The sequence below is a fragment of the Ambystoma mexicanum genome, chromosome 3q, assembly GCF_040938575.1.
Source record: "Ambystoma mexicanum isolate Mex_15411 chromosome 3q, UKY_AmexF1_1, whole genome shotgun sequence".
Taxonomy (NCBI): Eukaryota; Metazoa; Chordata; class Amphibia; order Caudata; family Ambystomatidae; genus Ambystoma; species Ambystoma mexicanum.
In genome coordinates, this window is record NC_090926.1 from 184961816 (window position 1) to 184983548 (window position 21733).

General features: G+C 45.2%; 1 protein-coding gene across 2 annotated transcripts in view; it reads right to left on the reverse strand.

Annotated features, from left to right (window-relative positions):
- LOC138582299 (ATP-dependent 6-phosphofructokinase, muscle type) overlaps window positions 1-21733 on the reverse strand; it is a 903222-nt gene that overhangs the window by 752436 nt on the left and 129053 nt on the right. For both annotated transcript variants that reach the window (XM_069653451.1, XM_069653452.1), the window contains one exon: window positions 2790-2863. In XM_069653451.1, coding sequence (XP_069509552.1) covers window positions 2790-2863 — 74 coding nt within the window. The remainder of the gene's footprint in view (window positions 1-2789; window positions 2864-21733) is intronic.

A 21733-nucleotide genomic window follows, 5' to 3' on the forward strand; every position in this document is an offset into this window, starting at 1 on the left:
GAGAGAAATAGGCCCTGTTATATGAAGGGTTTGCTTAGTTATGGAATGCCAGAAAGAGATGCTTTTAGAATGATATGTTATGACTTATAGTGCTTGCCATTAGGAGAGAAACATGCTAGACACTTTGCCATTTGCAATAGAATGACACTTGCACCATATTTTGAAGTGCCATGTAGTGCTTTAGAGACACAGTATATTTGCACCATGATATGCTATGCATTTATGTTTGCATTAGAAGTAGCGCTTAGGCTGAGAGAAACTTATTGTTTGCAGGAGAGCAGATCGAATAAATTAGGCCTGGAAATGACACACACAGCATATTTTAAATGACATGAAGAGCCATTTAGTATGACGCATGTATGCTTTGTAGTTATATATGTAGAGATATGTTTGACACACATGTATGTAGGTTGAGTATGTACTTAGAATGAGTTTGCATTATGTAGTGTTTGCATTGCGAGAGAAATTGTAAACGCTAGGAAGCATTTAACACGAGGCCTATGAGACAGAAGATTGTTCGCACTGGACTCAGCGCGAAGATTGTTATGGAACACTGAAAGATAAGACGTCACCCTTGTCCAAGAAAGGAGCCTAATCAGCTTGAGCTCTGAGCTTCGCGGAGACAACACGAAGGTGGGAGGGAGTGCTTTTGCATGAGTGAAAGACTGGACAGAGAGCATTTCGTGATGCCAACAGAGCCTACAGTAGAGTAATGCAGAAATATAGAGAATTAGATGGCGTTTTCACCGCACACAGAATGGCCATGAAAGAAGATGAGGTCCAAATGTCACGCTGACAGCACACGCAGTGACAGGACACGAAAGGAACACGCAAGCAGACTGGCAGGCATTGTTAAACGCTGACACGAAGGGAGAGACATTCTTAGCTTATAGAATGTGATTAACCATAGAGATGTTTGCGTTATTTGAAGAGTATAACCGAGTGGGAGAGCAGACAGAGAGAGTGGAGATCGAGAGTTGAAGATAATTTGGTTGCTAAAGGAGTTTGAGAGAGTTGCTGAGGTTGTTGGCTGTTGGTTGGAGATGGTGCAAGCTTGGTGCAGCAGAACCTGATGAGGCAGAGAGAGAGCTTGGCTTTTATGAGAGAGAGAGAGAGAGCTTGGCTTTGATGAGATCAATGGCTTGGCAGTTGGCAGTTTCCAGAATTGAGGCCTGCCACTGACTGGCTGATTGCAGAGTCGTGCAGAGATGGCAAGGACAGAGCTGGAAACACAAATGGGAAGTATGGGTTCGACCTAGACTGACTGATTGTTCAGAACAGACACTCACATAAGGGGAGAAGGGGAAACCAGACAGGGATTGTTTAGATAGTGAGTGGATTGTTGGATGTTTGATGCTTGCACAATAGGCTTGTATTTTAGACTGCATTAGAAACACATGCATTAGAAACATGTAAGGCTTATAAATATTGCATGATAGATTTGCTTTGCACCAGAAGTATAAAAGGTGCAAATTAGAAATAGCATTAGGATTAATTGCATTGTTATGCTTAGCTGTGTGATCATAAATAAATGTATCCCATTGTTCTAAATTTAATCGATTGTTTGTTTCTTTGTGTTGTGTCTTATGTCATTTGTTATTTTGTTACCAGTATTAAGATAGGAGTAACACAGTGCACATAGGGCCTGAGATACGAATGCAGCAAGGGGGGTATAGTGATCCATAACCCCTAGGGGATTGTCAAAGATTGTCTGAGACCAGAGCATGCTTACCCAGGGGGGGGGGCAAGACGAATGGTTAGGGATTTGTTTTTTTCAGACCGACAGTATGGGCCCCAAAATGTGAGTTACAAACTATCTTGACTGCACAAGTTTGTATCGATTGAAGTCTCTGAATTATACATTCAAGCGCCTTGGCATAATTGAGTGTGGCAGCAACCATTGCTCTGGCTGCGATTCACTGAGGAAAGGTCTAATCTGTCAGAAGAGCCTAGGAGAGGACTACTGCATGTGTCTAGGAAGCCATGGATACATGGGCTTCGAGGAAAAGGGCAACGGTTTATACTTTAGAAAGAATATGTCACGGTTGGGAATGACGAATAAGGGAAGACTGTTGATTAATATTGCAGGAGCGTGGGATGGTCAGTGAGCAGAGGAGTACTGCAGCAGTTGTCTCAATTTGCCCTGATGAAGGACTATGCAGCCCGAAACCCACTGGTACACTGGCAGTGGCCAGCAAGACGTTTTTTTTGAAAAAAATGTGTTGGTTCTCAAAAGAAATATTTTAACGTTGTAATTATTTATTATGAAAAACTAATGAAAACTACACAAATATTTAACAAATGTATTCCGACTGTTTGAGCTGGACCGAGGGAGCGCAGCCCCCGACGTCGGCTTTTTGTTACTTTAGTTGATTAAAATTAGTCACTCCCTTTTCTCAGGCCTCGGTCTGCATGAGCTCCGTTTTGGGGTAATGATATTGTGAGGTGGATGTTGGCTCTGGCAACAGGTTTACATTCAAACCGAATGCAAGAATGAGCCATTGGCTTTCCATTAACGGAACTGGGGCCCACTGGTCCTGGCGATTCCTTTCTGCGGCATCTCTCCTTTAAAGTCAAAAATGTAAACAAAGATGGATGAGACTGAACGAGCACTGAATGAAGCCTAGTAACGGGTCCCTGAAAAGAGAATTGCTGCAGCAGGTGGTAAACTATGCACACAAAAAAACACAAGCTGGTTGTACAGATAATCAATCATTCATAGGAAAAGGGAGAATAACAATGGCAAAAATCCTGCATAGGATGTTATTTCGGCATGCAGGCATACAGACCTCGTGCACAAAGTAGACCTTGGCGCCGGTGTAGATTCCCACTCTCACCACCGCTCGCACGGCTGCATTCATGCCTAGGGAGTACACAGAAAGATCACAGTGCACATTAATGGGGAGTGCGACACGCAGGCGGCCATGCTGCCTTCAGTACACGCTTCACTTGGCAATAACGACATTCACAGGGCGCCCTTCACCAGTTAAGAAACCAGAGAGCGGCAAATGATTGCTCTGCTTAGTTTATTTTATTATTTATTGAGCACACATAACCCTGACGTAACTGGGCGCTTGAGCTTATGCAGGAGTTACAGAAACATACAAATAGTATACATAGGAAAGACAGGTTTGTCGACAATAAGTTACAGGTTAGTCGAATTACATAATAATGCTGAGCTGAACCCTCAGTCCACTGGCTGGACATTTCAGCGGTAACAAAGACGCTGCGGGCCGCGCTACCTAAAATCACAGGCTGCAGAACACGCCCTCCAGCTTTTGCAGCAGCTACATAAGCACTGGGCCAGTAGAAAATGACCGCCTGTGGTAAAGAATTACGACGGTGACAGCATATTTCCCTATGGCGCATGTAGGCCCTGCAGCGCCAACCGCTGTCCCACCTTTTCTTGAGCATGTCCAGACTACGCAAAACACATTTTTTCACCCTGCCGCACATAATTAGAGGTTTTATCTTTTTTGAAACCAGGTCGGGCTTAGGCATATTTTCAGTGGCAATATCAACCACTGTTGGGCGGTAGTCCATTCTATAACTAGTATTAGTATTAGTAATACAATTACCACCAGTCATTACTAAACGATTGGTGTTAAACCAGCAAAATGAATTTGGCCTCTGGACGTTAATTTACCTTAGGTAATGTGATCCTTCATACTACCACCAGTGACCAGGACGTGCGTTCAGCGCAATTCATACCCACGTTGCTGTAAAGAGGCCAACGCTTTGCATCTTTTCTTAAGAGCTTGTTTGAACGCGGCTGCTTAGTTCGCATTCGTAACGCGCAGGCCCGGCCCTGGGAATTATGGGGCAAGTGCGGTGAGTTAAATGCAGGGTCCCTTAATTTGCATGTGACATCACAGGAAGTGACATCACGCCAACCTGACCTCGGAAGGATGAAACTTGAAGGGATTGTATCCCGTGGCCAGTTGTTTAAACACAGATCTCAGCAGTAGGCACATTCACCCAATGGCTATCATTGCTGAATGTATATTGATTTATGACACACTGAGTAAAAAGGTAATTTCTTATCTTATCGTCCAACTGCCCCTTAACCTCAATACACACACACCTAGACACACACCGTTTTGATGGTAATTTGTAGATTCGACATTTTCCCAACCTTTGCATGTATTTATTTATTTCGGAAAATGTAAACCGTTCCATAAAAACATGCATCCCTACAAAAAGTAATACATACATCAACATAATACAATATATGTATCAATTATTAAAACCAAGAAGAGAAAGTAAGCAAAATCAAATAACGAAAAGGGAAAAATAAATTAATTCGAATTTTACCGTGTGCCCCGCACATTTGCTATACTACAGAACAGTTGCAAATCACATATTAAGCTGCATGGCTCACTCACTGCTACAGACTACGGTGCAACACGTTTGACACCTTTCATTTTACTGGATCGTATATGGTGTGGGCCCATTGTTACAAAATGTAGGTCACTTCACCTTTGCCTGTTACTCAACACAGACTTTATGAATCCCAACCAGAGCTTTCTGCAGCCAATTACATACATTTCAACATTTTCCGGCCACATGGCAATAAGTAAAAAAAGGGTGAAATAGCTCAGTGGGTAATACATATGAGCAGGAATTGGGGTTCAGTTTGAGGTTAACAGGGCTTAATCCCACCGTTGCAACTCCACCTTGTAATCTTCACATCACTGTAATATGAGAACCATTGCCTTAAATAGTTAACATTTGCATCGAAGATTCATCACAAAAATCGCCCATTCACGCAGAGATGTGTTGCACCAACCCTAGAATGTACACAGCAAAACGCAATTCTGTTTTGTGTGTGTGATATAGAAATGATCAATGCTCCTTTTGAAAACACACAAGGGGGACAAAACTGCACGGCCAATCAGGTTTCCCAGGGTAATCATTTTGAGGGTGAGAACAGAATATGGCACCATATCCAGGGAGGGAGGAGATCATTTGACCCTGTTTTGTAAATGGTTCTCTATCCAATATGTCACAACATACAAACACCCCTCTGCTGAGAAGACATGAGGGAGAAGTGCTCATGATATAGGTCGGGGAAAAGCTGCTGACAAGGGGGAGAAGGCAGTAGTATGGGGAGAAGGAGCAGCTGACAGCGGAAGAAGAGGCTGGTGACAGGCGTGGGGAGAGAGAGGCTGTGACATGGGGAAAGGTGTGAGAAGGGAGGTGACACAGGGCGAAGGGACAGGTAAAAATCAGTGGAGATGGGCAGGGACACTGGGGAGACGGGCTCTGGTTGTTGACCCGCAGGTAAGTCGCTCTACTGTGGCCAGTCACCGTTCTGGTCCTTGGCCGGTCACGGTCTTCTGGTCCTCGGCTCATCTGGTTCGTCAGCTCTCCGGTCAATGGCTCCCTTGTGAGTTGCTTCTCTGGTGCTTGGGATGCGGTTGGCTGGGTCACCTGATAGATGACGGTGCAAGTCCATCTGCATTGTACCATAATCCCATGTAAGACTGTACTTAGCAGTGCCATACATGCTCACGTGCCCCATTCCATTCGGGAGATGCTAGTTCAGTCCTGGTTTTAATTTAGTATTCTGGGACTTCTATTCTCAGATTTCCCTGTTATAACTCTAGGACTACAAGTACCAGAAGGCACAGTTAAATTTAGGACCAGATTAGCATCTCCCAACAGGAGTGCAGCAAATTGGTAGGTATGCAGTGTTACAGCTGCGAGTGTCTTTGAGGAGTCAGTGGGCAGTCATAATAGAGGCTCTGTGAAACTGACCAGAAACCCTGTGCACAGTGTCACCTGATTTAGCAACACATAGCCTCACATTACTTATTATGGCATAACAAGGCATAAAAACTGGAGAAAGGCTGTTTTACATTGACGCAGTCAGATAAATGTGACCCACTGTGATGTATCCAAAGTGAAAAATCTTGTCCCCAGATATGGTAATATTAACCACCTGAAAACATCTCTTTAAACAAGTCCCTTCCGAAACAACAAACGTTGCACAATGGAATGAACCCTACCTGAAGACACTTGCCTAGCCTTGATTTCCCTGAATAGCACACTATCCCATAGTTGCCAACATGATTCATTCCAATCTGCAGGTGCTTATCCAGTTCTGTTTTATTTTTTTGCATTCTGGGAGGCCGATTCATCGAAATATTTGCATGTAAAATCGGGGATTTGCGTGCCAATCCGCGCACAAATCCCTGTTCGGCGATTCATGGAACCGAATGCGCGGGACTCTTCCGTGACTTGCGTGGATTCCGCACAGGCTTGGCAAGTCTCGGTGAGTGGGCACGGCCTTGCGTGAGACACCACCACAGCGTGGGCGAGGCATGCGCAGAGGGCAGAGTTGGAGGCAGAACTCAGAAAATGAGGAAGAACAAGGGAAAAAGTGGGCTTTGCGAGGGACGGGTGCGCACGACAAAGCGTATTCATGGATGTGACTGCGCAACAGTTGCCTGCGAAATGCCCAGGTCAATCCCTCGATCTCTCTGCCACCCGAAGGCAGGCGTGCAGACACTTGCGCATAGGAATCACAGTGCGGAGGTGTGTCTGCATGTCGGATTTAGGGGTGCGTGCATGCAGCTGGGGATCCAATCGGACTTCGGGGTGCACGTACACAGTGTAGTGTGGTGCAGGATGATTTACAAGGTTTGCATGCAGATTTTACGAGTTTACCCGAGTTACGAAAAATAGTATGCATGTCGTCGGGGTGCCTGTACCAATTATGGGGACCCCATGCAGGGTCCATGAGATGCAGGCCTGCCTGCGAGGGACACGCACACACACACACACTATTTGAAGGGCGTATGTGTTCACGCCCGGGGGAACACGCAAAGATAGCTGTTCTGGCTCTTTTTGCTTTGCGTGGGGGCGTGACAGGGGCGTTCAGGCCGTGACTTGCGTATATGGTTGCTTTGTGCAGAAAATGTCATGAATTCGCGGGGCACACATTTTTTATTCTGCACGCAGGCTTGCCCAGTGTCGTTCCCGGGACGTGGCCTTTGCAGGATTAATGTGCACTTTTCCATGAATCGGGCCCTGAGACTTTTAGTTCCGATTTACACATTTTAAAGCTCAGACTACAAGTCCCAGAATGCAGCACAAAAATCAGGACTGTATAAACACCTACAGATTGGAATGGATCATGTTGGCAACTATGCCAGCCAACCACAAATACAACAACAGAACTCTCCACACTCCTTAAATGCCACTTCGGCAGACACCAATTTACATTACCAACATGAAGCGCTCATTTACCACTGCATCAGCTGATTCACAAAACATAAAAACGTACACACCACGAGCACCCCATCTTTGGAGATAGGTACACATAAGCATTGCAACAAAGCAACCTTGTCCAAATCCTAAATAAGTCCCATACTCCGCCTGCGGCATGTCCTGGAACTCCAAGAAACCGTGAAAATGGTAGATTGTGTGCTATAAAAAGACTCCATAACATAACAGGACATAGGAAAGAGTTTCACTCATTCTCCTGTGGTGCAGTACTCTTAACAGCCCAGGCCACTTGGTGAGTGTCAGCAAAAGGGGAAGAAAATGCATGTTGGCTCTAATGAGGCCAGTCCTCTTTACTAAAAGAGAGGACATCAATTGCCCAGGATCACACATTTTGGCTTAACGGTGTACCTTGGATTTTAAACCACTCTATAGTTTACGCAGTTGAACACATACCTTCAAACTCCACCAGATCCAAATATTTACACTTCAGCCAAAATATTGTTTTACGTTTAGTATACACTTGCAGAATGGGAAACTGGATGTCTCAGAATATAAAATAATGCAAGCCTGAAATCTTGTTTATTTCCACACCACTGTACTTTAATCCGTTTTAGAATCAGAAAAGACGTTGAGTGGTAATGTCACTTGGTATAGATTACATGTGTGACAAACCTCCAGTTTGCTATGGTGCATTGCGTTAAGAACATTGGTCTATACATACAAAACTATGCCTTTTTTGCATGTCAGTCATAGATATCTTGACTGACGTTTAAAAGGAAGCTTTCTCTTCTTTTGTATCGTTTGGGCACTTGACACATCGGACCCCTATCGGCGAGCCTGTGAGGGGTCTTTCAAATGGAAAGATCCCATCAAGGCCTAAGGCCTGAACATATGCAAAATAAGACTGCAGTGAGAATATGGCTAGAACAAAGGAACAACAGCCACCTGTTGCAGGAGCTCTCTGGCCGCGTGCAAGGGGCTTGGCTGAAACGTCGACACGCCCAATTACACGCAGCGGACACAGTCTCAGGGCCAGCCTCTGCGTGGGGCCCCACGAGCGCGAGGCCGAGTGCAGCTGCACGTGCTGCTAGCGCCGGCCCTGGTAACACGGTCCGGGCAAACTGTCATTTTCATTCTAGCGCGTAAAAGACAAATAAAAACCCAGAAAGCAAAACAGGCTGCAAAATGCAGCCAGTGTTCATTTCTTCCTTTATGATATGATATGTTTATTTATATAGCGCCTATACACAATGTGTGGCACCCGTGTTTTACATGTTCTTCTGTGACGTCAGATTATCTCAATGAGAAGTAATTGATGGAAATCAAGAAAAGCGTGGCTATAATAATACCTGCACAGTGAAACGACTTGTGTGCGTCAAAAGGACCTCGATGTGTCATTAGGCAACCAAAATACATAGTTTTACTTCATGAATCTACGAGACCCTTTTCACCTGGCGCAGCTGTTCTAAGGCACTTGGAATGCATGGATCGAAAGACAGACCAAAGCCCCGGAGATGTGATTTAACTTGTTACGGTTTGTTTTCATTTGAAATGTACAGTGTAGGCAATTTAAATGCATCTTCAAATACGCACTGCATGAGAACAGTGTCTCAAAGCTAGTGTCTCCGTGCTGCAGCTTGCAGCTGACCTATCTAGCTGTGCGAGTGTAGCGAAATTACCACTGCGCTGCAAGAGAACAGGGAGCAGCAGGGGTTTCTAAAATCCCACACTGTCAACCAAACCAGCAGTAACTCAATCCTAAAGGTGAAAGGGGCACACCATGAATGAATGGTAAGCCTCCTCCGCCTCTCCAAGGTAGCTTGGGTGGAGGGCAGACCACACTCTTCAGGTGGGGTGTGAGCCAGCAAGGAAGCATCCAAAACAACAATCGTCTTTAAGCACCAATAAAAACCTGATAACGCACCACAGGACCGCATTATGAGTTGAGCGGTAATCTGGTGGTAAATCCACCAAAATACCACCCAATGGAATTACCATTATCACCACTTAGTGGTGGTGGCGGAGTTAATCACCATTTTCTTAGAGTCCATTGGACTCTATGGGGCATTTTTGGTTGGATTACCACAGGCGGAATTACCGACATGGCAATTATGCCAACTTTTGCAGATTTTGTCGATTTGCGGCAGAAAGTGGGAAGGTTCACCTCCAGCATGATGCTGGAGGCAAATCCCCCCACTCAAGGGCCAAACTCGTAGTATGGGGGAGCAGGAAAAGTGGCAGTAATTCCGTTACTGCCAATTTTCTCCCACACTGCCATACTCGTAATGACATAATGAGGCCCTCAGAATATGCAGATTTGAGCTGGAAAGGGCACTCTCAGTCTGAAACGGGGGTAGACAGGCAACAGTTTCTGTAATGCTCAAGTACATGCAATATAAAGATATGGAGACAAGTCTTAAATTGTCACTAGGACCCTTAAAACCAGGCCATTGGGACAGAACCACTGAGAATAAATGCATTTTCTTCTTGCGGTATGGGGGTAGGGTGGTGGACAGAATTGAGCCTGGCCTCCGACGACTTTCCAATGGGTTGAGTCAGTGTTGCGATGGTCAAGTCAGTTGTACTCAGTTGAGAGATGCACTGCAGTTATTCAGCAGCGATCCTCTCTATTCGACTGAAGAATAGGCAGGTGATAGTCGACTCGGCAGCTGGAAGTGGTCAAGTCAGTTTGGTGAGGTCCAGCGATGGGAAGTGATTACACGTCAGTGATTGGCTTGACGACGGCTGGAGTGCAGACAGGCTCAATAGCTTGAAGTGGTTAGAAAAGCGGTGAGTGTCAAATGTAGCTCCATGGGTGATGTGGGATTTTTAAAATCACTCAAAATAGGTTTAGTTGGCTGAAAAGCAGTTTGAGGCAAGAAACAGGGTCCCCTGGCTTCTTGGTTGCTGGTGCACCCTGAACAGGGACTCCAGGGATAAGGGGAGTCCTTCCTCTGCCCTTCCCAGCCAGAAAGGTTCACTGGAGAACACTTGCAGGGGATGCCTCTTCCAGCAGGCAGGGCCCTGGTTACCAGTGGTCTCAGCAGCAGACAGGCCTTGACGTGCATAAGGTTGTGGAGGCGCTTACTCCCACTTTGGCGCTCATTATCGTCACCTAAATGCCAGAGGACTTTGGGTACACTGTACCCCAAAACAGTTCCAGGTGAAACCTTCTTCATGTGATCCATAGATGATTCATCTTAAGGTGGGGTCGCAGTCCTTGATGTACTCATTTGTACTCATTTTGCCATAGATGATTGGTCCATTTCAAGGCTTGAATAAAGTTTCAATCCTGGCAGCTGTGACAAGATTATTTGCCTGGTAGGTTGCCCATGGGCAAGCGCAGCCCTGATTGGGTTACAGTAGGCTGTTTGCAGAAATGCACATGTAACTCTATACATGCCATCTTGTCAAATTACAGGGCATCTGCTGGGGGTGCCAACAGAGAGTGCCAGCAGATGTGCATGTTTGCAAAATACTGTTCAGCCTGGAGCATTCTGAAAGTGAAGAAACACAGTGAACATTGTGAATGAATGCGCGGCCCATGGTATGCGGCAATTGGGGAATATGAGCCTCCTAAGATCTGATAAAGTATGGATTTGAAGTGATTTACACTTGTGGTGGATACAGTGCCTTGCGGTACAGTCATCAGTTTATTGAAGAATGATCAATGGACATAATTCGGGGCTGACTGATGATTGATCATTTGAGGGTAATAAAAGGAACCCTTGAAATTGATTTCCAAAATTTAAATACCGGAATAAAAAAAAGTCAAAATGGCTCAGAGTGGTGTTAATAATTGAGTTTGTGGTCTCTATTCAATTGAATTAAGGTAAATTAAGGTGATCCTAATACTTGGAACAACAAGCCGTCATATATGGAACTAAGGGACCTATTGGAACTATTGTATCTATGATGGGCAGCGTGAAATGAAATAAGAACGTGTATCATAAGACGGGAAATGTGCAATGGAATAAGTAGAATCTGTAATTGGTGTTTAATATCATGCAATATTGTGTAACAGAACATGCTTTCAACTCCATGTTAAATGCAATATCAGTGGATTATGTGCAACAGACTAAAGTTATCACATGTAGGTTTGATCTGTTTAGGTGTGTGACGATTCACATGAACTCGTCAGTTCACACCAGAGGGGAGCCCTTCTCTGTGAGGGCAGGGATGTGAGTCTGCTACTCAATATTCCCCCTAGGGGTGGTGGTCAGCGGGACCTCACAGGGAGAAAAATATATAATACATGGCTTTGAAAGTAAATGTCTAAAAATAATAACTGGACATGATTTGCTTGGATAATGATTGTTACATGGAATATTTTTACCATTTGTTTGATAGTTTTTATTAATGTGTTTTGTATAATATGAGAATAATAAAACTGAGACATGCTTTGTACTGACCTACTATACTATCATTGAATTAAATTAACATAGATGTACAGGTTGTAGACTAGGGCTTCTCCTGCGACACAGTCGTGTAGAACCTGGGTAGCTATCTGTGGATATTGTTTGTTCCACTTCAGTATTCCTGTCCTCATTCCCATGGCCACCAGTAACAGAAAAAGACAACTCTTTTGCTCATTTACATGAACCCATCTTCATAATTATTAATACCATGTTTTTGTACATAAATGGTGTACAAGGTGGTATTGTGTTACTATTTGTACATGTTGGTTTGTGGGATCCACGTTTACAATAAGGGTGGATGAATTCTTTATGATATCATGCTATCTTTATCCTAAAGTATATGCATATTCTTTACTGCAAGATATACTGATTCTAAGCATGAAATGGTCCATGCTTACCAATTCCTTTATAAGAGCGTTAATAAGTGATCCCTTGTATCTTTATTGTTATAGTTTCTGGGGGGCGCTTACTTAGGTTATACCCCAGCACCCTCGATAGTTGGAGTTTTTTTGCATTCTGAAAAGTGAGCGTAGAAAGCAGATCTCACTTTCTGAAGCAGAAGTACCAGTATCATTTTGTGATACAGAAAAAAAAAATGGAGATTGCCTACCCACGCAGATGATATCCTGTCACTGAGTGCACCAGAATACCCTTAACTGCAAAAAAAGAGAGACATGTTAGGGAGAGGCCTGTGCACGAAGAAAGGCACAGGGCCTCATTACGACCCAGCCGGTAAGGGGTTAACGGCGCCGTAAAAGGTGTCGGTGCCGTTAAACCCTTACCGCCTAATTAAGAGGTCCCTTTGCGGGTCCCAACCTTAACGGCTCGTTTTACCAGCCATTAAGGAAGGAACCCGCAAAGGGACTTTTGAGGTAATTACGGTACCGCAATTTGCGGTACCGTAATTACCGCCTTCCCCATTCCCATTGAGCCCTATGGGGGCAACAATGGTGAATGGGGAATTACCGCCCTGCCAACCTTGGAATGGGGCGGTAAATCCGCAATTCACCATGGCGGAGTTGGTAAAATACCGGCGTCAACCATGGCGCTAATAGCGCCATGGCTAACGCCAGTGTCGTAATGAGGCCCACAGACTTTTATTCCTTTTTTACCACTTGTCATGCCTTGCAATTCTCCAATAGTTGATGGTTATTTTTTCTACTATACTTAATCAATGATGTGGATTGAGGAATTCCAGGCACAGCCCACGGTTCCTGCAACTGATGACCCGTAACAAAAGGGATTAGTATTAACCTAAGTGGTTAAAGTGTAAATAAACAAGTGGTACTCTGGCCATGGCTACAAAAACAGGCACAGGGCAAGGGACGGGGCTTGTCATGTTATTGGCAATCATTTGTATTCGTTTTTTATTTATTTTGCGCTTTTCGCCAAAGTGGTTTACAAAATTATTTGAAACAATGGTACAATGAAATTATCGATAATCGTCAAGACTGATTATAAGAAAGAGAAAGTACAAGATGGGATTTTAATTGAGCACGAAAAGATAGGAGGAAGATGCACGATAGAAAGTGGAAGAGTATTCCAACGCCTGGGTGCGAGAAGTGAGAAGGAACAGACTCGGGAAGAAGCACATATAAGGAAATAGCATTATATAAGCAAATACTACACAAAACAGAATACACAAGTAAAGTCAAGGAAGGAAAAATACACATAAAAGAAACTGAAACACGTAAACGCGAAACGTTCCCTGCAAGCATAGTCTAAAACATAAAAAGAAAGGAAAGATTATAGCTTATTAATAAGCTAAAGTAAAAATATATGCTTTTGAAGCTTTATGAAAGGCCAGCAATGAAGGAAGGAGACGTAGAAAGATAGGAGGGAGTTCATAGCCAGAGGAGTAGCTGATGAGAAGGCCGGTGCCGATGACCGTGCCTGGCAGAAAGGAGGAATGTTGAGGCTTAATGTCCGAGCTTCTGGTCGGTCTGCGGACTCCGGATTTCTCAAGTTTAGCTCCCAGATAAGAGGAGCAGAGGACCGTGCGTGGCAGAAAGGAGGAATGCTGAGGCTTAATGTCTGAGCTTCTGGTCGGTCTGTGGCCTCTGGGTATCTCAAGTTTAGCTCCCAGATAAGAGGAGCAGAGGACCGTGCATGGCAGAAAGGAGGAATGACAAGGCTCAATGTCTGAGCTTCTGGTCGGTCTGTGGCCTCCGGATATCTCAAGTTTAGCTCCCATATAAGAGGAGCCAGAGCCGAGGACCGTGCATGGCAGAGAGGCGGAATGCCAAGGCTTAATGTCTGAGCTTCCGGCCTGTCTGTGGCCTCCGGATATCTCAAGTTTAGCTCCCAGATAAGAGGAGCAGAGGACCGTGCATGGCAGAAAGGAGGAATGACAAGGCTCAATGTCTGAGCTTCTGGTCGGTCTGTGGCCTCCGGATATCTCAAGTTTAGCTCCCATATAAGAGGAGCCAGAGCCGAGGACCGTGCATGGCAGAGAGGCGGAATGCCAAGGCTTAATGTCTGAGCTTCCGGCCTGTCTGTGGCCTCCGGATATCTCAAGTTTAGCTCCCAGATAAGAGGAGCAGAGGACCGTGCATGGCAGAAAGGAGGAATGACAAGGCTCAATGTCTGAGCTTCTGGTCGGTCTGTGGCCTCCGGATATCTCAAGGTTAGCTCCCATATAAGAGGAGCCAGAGCCGAGGACCGTGCATGGCAGAGAGGCGGAATGCCAAGGCTTAATGCCTGAGCTTCCGGCCTGTCTGTGGCCTCCGGATATCTCAAGTTTAGCTCCCAGATAAGAGGAGCAGAGGACCGTGCATGGCAGAAAGGAGGAATGACAAGGCTCAATGTCTGAGCTTCTGGTCGGTCTGTGGCCTCCGGATATCTCAAGGTTAGCTCCCATATAAGAGGAGCCAGAGCCGAGGACCGTGCATGGCAGAGAGGCGGAATGCCAAGGCTTAATGCCTGAGCTTCTTCGGTCTGCGGCCTCCGGATATCTCAAGTTTAGCTCCTAGATAAGCAATATGGATGCCCAATACTACAATCTTGAAAGTGATGCAGCAGATCTGGAGCAAAGTGTAAAGGTGAACAGGGAGCCAATGAAAAGAGATTAGTCTGCTCTTGATGTGGTCGAGTATTCCAAACTGCAGATATCAAGCGGGCAGAAGGGTGCAGTACGGTTTTTATTGGGGCCAATGTAGATGCAGGGAGGACTATCAAGACATCATTGCCCCTATCAATATGTGAAACCACTAAGCCTTGGATGCCCATATGGATATGCGAAGGGGCGGGGGGTCACAACAGAAGAACAAATATGAAAATGCTACTGGCAGTACTCAGGTCATTCACGTAATATAGACAATTAGCCACTCTAAGAGAATGCTAATAAAGTCTCTGCTGAGAAGAATATGTAACATAAATCTGGAGAAATGGTCTGGTGCCATTTTATTTCCATGGGCTTACAAAACGTTTTGAAGTTCGAGAGCTTGGGATGAAACAAGGCGCTTTGTAAGGACGTTTGGGGTCAGGAAGGAGCGACACGGTTAAGTCTCTAACCTTGTCAGAAAAGGGTGAAAGGCCCTGCAGGTGGTGGGAGCTGTAGGGAGAAAGCCAGAACTGAGAAAGTCCAGTTGAGAGGGCCCTAGCCCCCGTCCCCACCTCTTGTGCCAGCATGCTTGCCTGTGTAGACCGTTATCACCAGACGTGCCTCATAAAATAGATGCTCGCCAGTGTCTTTGTACACTGTCATATTGTATAAGATCCACATAAATAAATACAAATAAAAATGATTTTTAGAAAATCCACACCTGTAGCTACGGACACAGAAGAAGAGAAATCCACAGGACAATATCTGCCACAGAACAAGAGACAGCTGCCGATGAAAGCCAAAGCCCAAACCCTGAGAAAGTGGGCAGCGCTTAGAACCCTTTTCAAGACTTTCCCGTACACACACACCCTGGGTGGGGGAGACAGGGCCGGATTGGTCAGGGACAGGTGGCCATTCCCCAGAAGGGGTGGGGGATTTAAGCTGGAGACATGAAGCAGGAAATGTGGGTTTACCAGGTGAGGTCCGAGGCAGGTGGAGGATGACAAAGAGACCATTAGGAGGAAGGAGGGAGTGGAGGCTTGTGGAGGAGATTCATGGAGCAGGTGAAGCATTGGCTTAGGAGTGAAAGTGGTTCTGCAGTGTGAGTGCGTGTTTGTGTTGTGACTGATTAGTGGAGCTAGAGTAAAGAGTGATTGTGAAGTGAATGGTGTGAAAGGGAGGTGTCTCAGTATTTGGAGGGAGTAGAAGTGTTTTCAGATCACCTGCACCTAACGTGACAACACTAGACGCTCACGCCCAATTTCACAACGCCAATGTACATCTCATGTCAACGTCCTCTGTGTATCAAGAATACCAAGAAACCTCCTTCGTGTTACTTGACACGTAGTGAAGAATATTTTTCTTCCCACCAATGTGCCCCTCTGGATGTCTAATACACATACAGATGGACTAATTGTTTGGAAGATGGATCCCACGAAATACCAGGCCGTAAGGAGGAAAAAGGACCTGTTAAGTACAATGCCAAATAACAGTGCAAAAAACCAAGGTATTTGAGTGTTTCCTAACCTGTACTGGATGATGACTTGACTAAGAAAGAATAGCAGAAAGACAACAAGTTGTAGGTGGTAGGTCTAAACAAGTAAAACAAGGTATCAAAAAAAGAGTACACTAACCAAAAGCAAAAGGCTATACAAGAATTAGGAGTAGATCTTACCCGTGGAATCAAACGAAAGGTGGTAAGGAAAATAGGTGATGATTTTCAGTAGAGCAATCCGAAATGATAGAACTGCGATGACCCGAGAGCAGTTCTAACAAATCCAACGAAAGAAGCTTTCCCTCGGTGCATGCATTCGTGTCCTCAATTAGAGTCTGGAAAGAAGTAAATAACAGCTGATCCCTCAGTGCGCGCGTTCGCGTCCTCAGAGATGACGATGGGAAGAAGAAACTGCTGCTCCCTCGGTGCACGCGTTAGCATCCTCAGATATGAAAGGAGAAAGTTAGTTAAACAGCTGATCCCTCGGAAACTTACTCAAGGCTGTAGAGGAGGGTGAGCAGGTAAGGCAAGCAAGTTAGGGGTTAAGCTAAGGCAGGTCGAAAAAACGTTCCAAGTCCCGGCATCCGTAAATCAATGAATAACCAAAACACCAAATCCGACAAGGGCAAAACGAAGACACAGAATCCGTGAACCAGGCAAGAAAAACAGCGACGTGAAGTTTCCAAAACCAAAACACAGCGTAATGCAAAAATGTTCAGAAGCGAGGTCTCCTTCCGAAACGGGGCTGATAAGGACCTGATCACATGACTAATCTGACCCATCCCATACGTAACGGACGCCACTGTTTCCAGGGCAACCGCCATCTGTCCATCACACGCCCAACTTGGAAAGTTTTACTTAAAGGAGAAGTACGTTTAAGACCGATTTTGGGAGGACAGCCTTTGTTTACTTTGTAACCTGGTCTCCAGGCACAAGTGAAACCCGCATTTCCAGGTCCATAACCCCGAAACATGACACTGTTTACAATCTGTTGATGTGTCTCCCTTTCTGAATTTCTTTTTCCTTTGTGTCAGTGTATTTCATTTCAAGCTTCCCTGACTTGTTTCTGCTACCTGGATAGTACGAAACACTGAGAACCGGTACTTATACTGCCTAAGATGAATTAACTCAGTAGTCGCTTTTCATTTCTTATATTATGGACAAATGTCTTCATCAAGCCATATTTAAACATGTGTCCTTGCGAACGTTTGAGCCTAATAATCTTGTGTTTTCACAATGTGTTTTTGTAACATAGCCGTTTCTTTGCTTGTCTTTCTTTAACATTCAATGTTAATGGGAAACCTCTTTTCTTTACTGTACAAAAACAAACACGTTTTTATTTACCACACTGTTGATTCTGTGCTTCTTCACTATTCAGGAACTATGTCAACAATTCAGCCCTACTTGTACGAGCTCGAATATTCAGAAGAGGAAATCCGTGAAAGAGAAAAAAGTTGAGAAAATGTGGAATCAGATGACAGTCATGAGGATCAATCACCGGAACCTGATCCAAGTCGCATGGAACACGTTTCCACCTGGTGTACCTGCCATCTTTGTGAATTTATGCCTACTCTGGTGGAGAACTGCTGTTGCAGAGAAAACTCTGTCTGTTTGGCCTACATTGCCGAAAAAGACACACCACCGCTATGTGTTATCAAGCTGCATGACTTCAGGGCCGCCTGCCTTACAAGATCTGTGCTGCGAATGATGATGGCCCTTATGCACAAATTCTGAGCTACGTTTCACCATCATAATCCAATTATCCAAGTAACGAGTAAGCTCACTCTATATATGTGGATGACCGAGACGGCTAACATAACATGTTGTTCCCCTACATCAACATAACTTCATGGATCACTGACGAAAGAATTTTTTGTAAACTGAATAAATTACTCATTCTAATCTGAAACCAAAGTGTTCATCTTTAGATTTATCGTCCAAACAATTACATTTCTTTCACTTGGAAGTATATACCAAAGAGTTTTTGCTGGAATGTGCGTTCACATTTCTATTGATCCCTATTTGAAATCACTAGTACTGTCGGGTACTTTTTAAAGCATAACAATGCCTTACATTTTACAAGATATTGATAACAAAAGAAATGCAATTATTGGGTTCATTCAAGTATTTCTGAATCTCTTACACAGGTGGTACACAATTGTGGCATATCATGACTTTACATGGTGGATTCATGGAAGGCTGGGATTTTGTGTTCGACAAGTAATACCTGTCTGTGTGGTATGAGCCACTCGTGATGAATTCCCGCCCCCCCCAGTGACCATGGACAATACCATGGATTTATACAGACAGTACCTCGAGCGCAGCAGTATAATTTGTAGTGTCATTGCCATCCACTTTACCAAACTAAATAAAAATAAAAAAATGAACAGTTGTTAGACTTTTTTTTAAGTTCACAAAAGATTGGTGTGCTTTGACAAGTTTACTGGCCTATCGTGCTCCCCTCATCCAAGTCCACCCCCCCCTCTACTATCAACGACAGTTCGCACCGGTAGGTGTGAGCTCGCAAGGGGGCTGGGAGGATGGGAACGCTCAAGGTGCTGAATACCATGTGCACCAGAAAGGGTTCTTTCGCATTGGGCACCCATATCCCCATGGCCACGCCAGACCCGGTGTCTCCAGACTCCCCTTTGAAGACCCGTCCCTGCAATCAACATATGTCTCTGTCTTTTGACTGTGTTTTCCGGGCCTATTTCACTCACCTAATCCACATCCATCCCTCTCCACTATCAATGACAGTTTGCACCTGTGGACGTGCAATCAGAGTGCACCAGAATACCCTTAACTGCAAAATCGCAAGGGGGCTGCACTGGCGGAATTGAAGATGTCAAACATTGACATAGAGGCCTGGTGGGTGTGAATGAACACGTCAGACATTCACATACAAACCCTCTTCTGTAATCCTTTATAGACACTGTGGGAGTTAGCACAAAAACATCTGCGAGATCGACAACGATTGGTGATTAATCATGCCAAGATGCACAGTGTCAATGTTCTGTCTACAGGAGACACATCTGTCTGCGGAGGGATCACTCCCAGTGGCTAGGGGCTGGGAATACATTGATATGGGGGGCCCCCTTCTCATCTCAATCTAGGGGAGTTGCGATATACATACATCAATTCTTGCAATTCCGGTTGCATGAGAAAGTATGCGATGTGGAAGGGTGGTATATTTTTCTTGCGAATGAATGCTTAGGGTTGAAGATTTTGTTTATTAATGTTTATGCTCCAAACATTGAATCAGCTCAATTCTTTCAGAATTGCGCTGCCATAATCCATACATTTCCTACATATGAAGTAGTGTGGGCGGGGGATTTTGATTTGGCACTGTCACTAGACTTGGATCGGTCTACGACAACACAAACAGTACTTCCTAAAGCGGCTATTACGTGGGGGATATAGCCAAATCCTTTGGGCTGGTGGATATATGGAGACATATGCATCCCGATTTAAAAGAGTTCTCATTTTTTTCTGGGGCCCATGGCACTGCCTCCAAGATAGACTCCATCATGTTGTCGGTCCCCGTGGCTGGCGCAACAGCTTACTAGAATGTTACCAAGAACATTATCTGATCATTCCCCAGTTCTGCCCGATATCTCAGTCCCCAACTCACCACGGCACCCCCCACGCTAGAGTTTTTGCCCCAACGCTCTGTAGGACGCAGTATTCTGGAATGGAATACGGGGGGGGGGTATTCGAATATTTTCTTACCAACGTTGACTCTGTACCCGACTTTAAAACGATCTGGGAGGCCTTTAAGGTGCTCATAAGGGGATGCTGCATTTACAGGGAAGGCAGGACCCTTAAATCCTCGAGGACGACTCTGCGTCCTCTAGAAAAAGAGATTAAAGAACTGGAACATAAACAGACTCTGGGCAGAGACTCAGAGGTCGATAAACTGCTAGCAGATAAGCGTCTTGAGCATTCCGAAACTATGCATAGGGGACCAGGTTCTAGTGACCAAATACGCTGAAGGTGGCAGACCCAGTCACACTCTTGCCAGGGTAATCCGCAAAGACAGGGGACAGGAAGGGATATTGGAGGTAACTAACCCAGACAGTGACCTGGTTCGGGAGACTGGCAAGATCAATAAGATATTTTGCGATTATTATAGTCAACTCTATTCATGTCAACTGTCTGTCTCCTCAGAGGAAATCAGATCATATCTTGTCCAGGTTGCCCTGCGATGGCTTGACCCCGCACAAGCGGACCTGATGAGTGCCCCCACCGCTCTGTCAAGGAAATCTCTAAGGTTATTTGGGATGTTCCTAGCAATAAAGCCCCTGTGCAGGACAACATCTCTGTATAATTCTATAAAGAATATGCCGAGATCCTTGCTCTGCATCTATGCGCCATGTACAAATTCTCAATGTCCGCTGGCCTCCTCCTGGAGTCCACCAGGACAGCAGTCGTCACGCGCCTGCTTAAACCTAACAAGGATCCTCACAACTGTGCATCATATATACCCCTATCACTCATTAACACAGACAATAAAATCCTGGCAAAACTATTGGGGGATAGACTTCTCCCCCATATGGGAGCCTTAGTTCTCCTAGACCAGGCAGCCTTTATCCCTGGCGGGTCCATGCAAAATAACCTAAGGCGCCTCTTCTCCCTGATGCATAATGTTAAGGAAAACGTTCCTATTTTGGTTGCGGCCCCCGATGCTGAGAAGGCCTTTGACTCTGTCCAATTGACTTTTCTGTTCGAAATCTTGCGCAGATCTGGTCTGTTTCTCCATTGTAATGGATCTGTCTGTTATATACTGCCCCACAGGCCACGATATTGTCGAACAAGTTGACCTTCACACAGTATTTTTCCTACTAGGGGAATGAGACAGGGGTGCTGTTTCTCTCCTATCCTCCTCGCCCTGACAGTGGAACCCCTTGCATGCGCCATAAGGGAATTTCATTCACATAGAGGAGTTAAGCTTCATTCACAGGTCTCTATTATCTCTCTCTATGCAGACGATATGTTATTGTATGTTAAGGACCTCAAGCAAAATCTTCAGCCATTCTGAGGATTCCTAGGGTTACGTATTAATTGGTCCGAATCAAAAATGTTGCCACTAACTTCCATGGTACTCTCATATGACGTCAGCAACACATTTCGCTGGGGCCCTGGGGGTATGAGGTATCTTGGGATAATTGTCTCCACCTCACCATCCAAGGTCTTTGAGAAAAACTATTTAGTGGCCCTTGAACAGCTGGAACGCAGGGTCAGTGCCTGAATACGGCTCCCCCTGTCCCAAGCTACACGACTTGCCTTGGCCAAGATGGTAGTGGTTCCTAAGATGCTCTACGTTTTTAATAATGTTCCATTGATCCCGCCCTCATATGGTGGTGGCACCACTCTGCACCCCTCTGCAGAACTGCCGCACATCAAACTAGAAAGGGCAGCTGCTCATCCATACGATCTGAAGGGCTTGCCATGGGGACACCCGGACAAATCCCCAGGGGAGAAATACAGCCCGTAGATGTGACTCAGTGGGCGTGGGACCAGGCAAACTCTGGAGTCGGTGTAGGT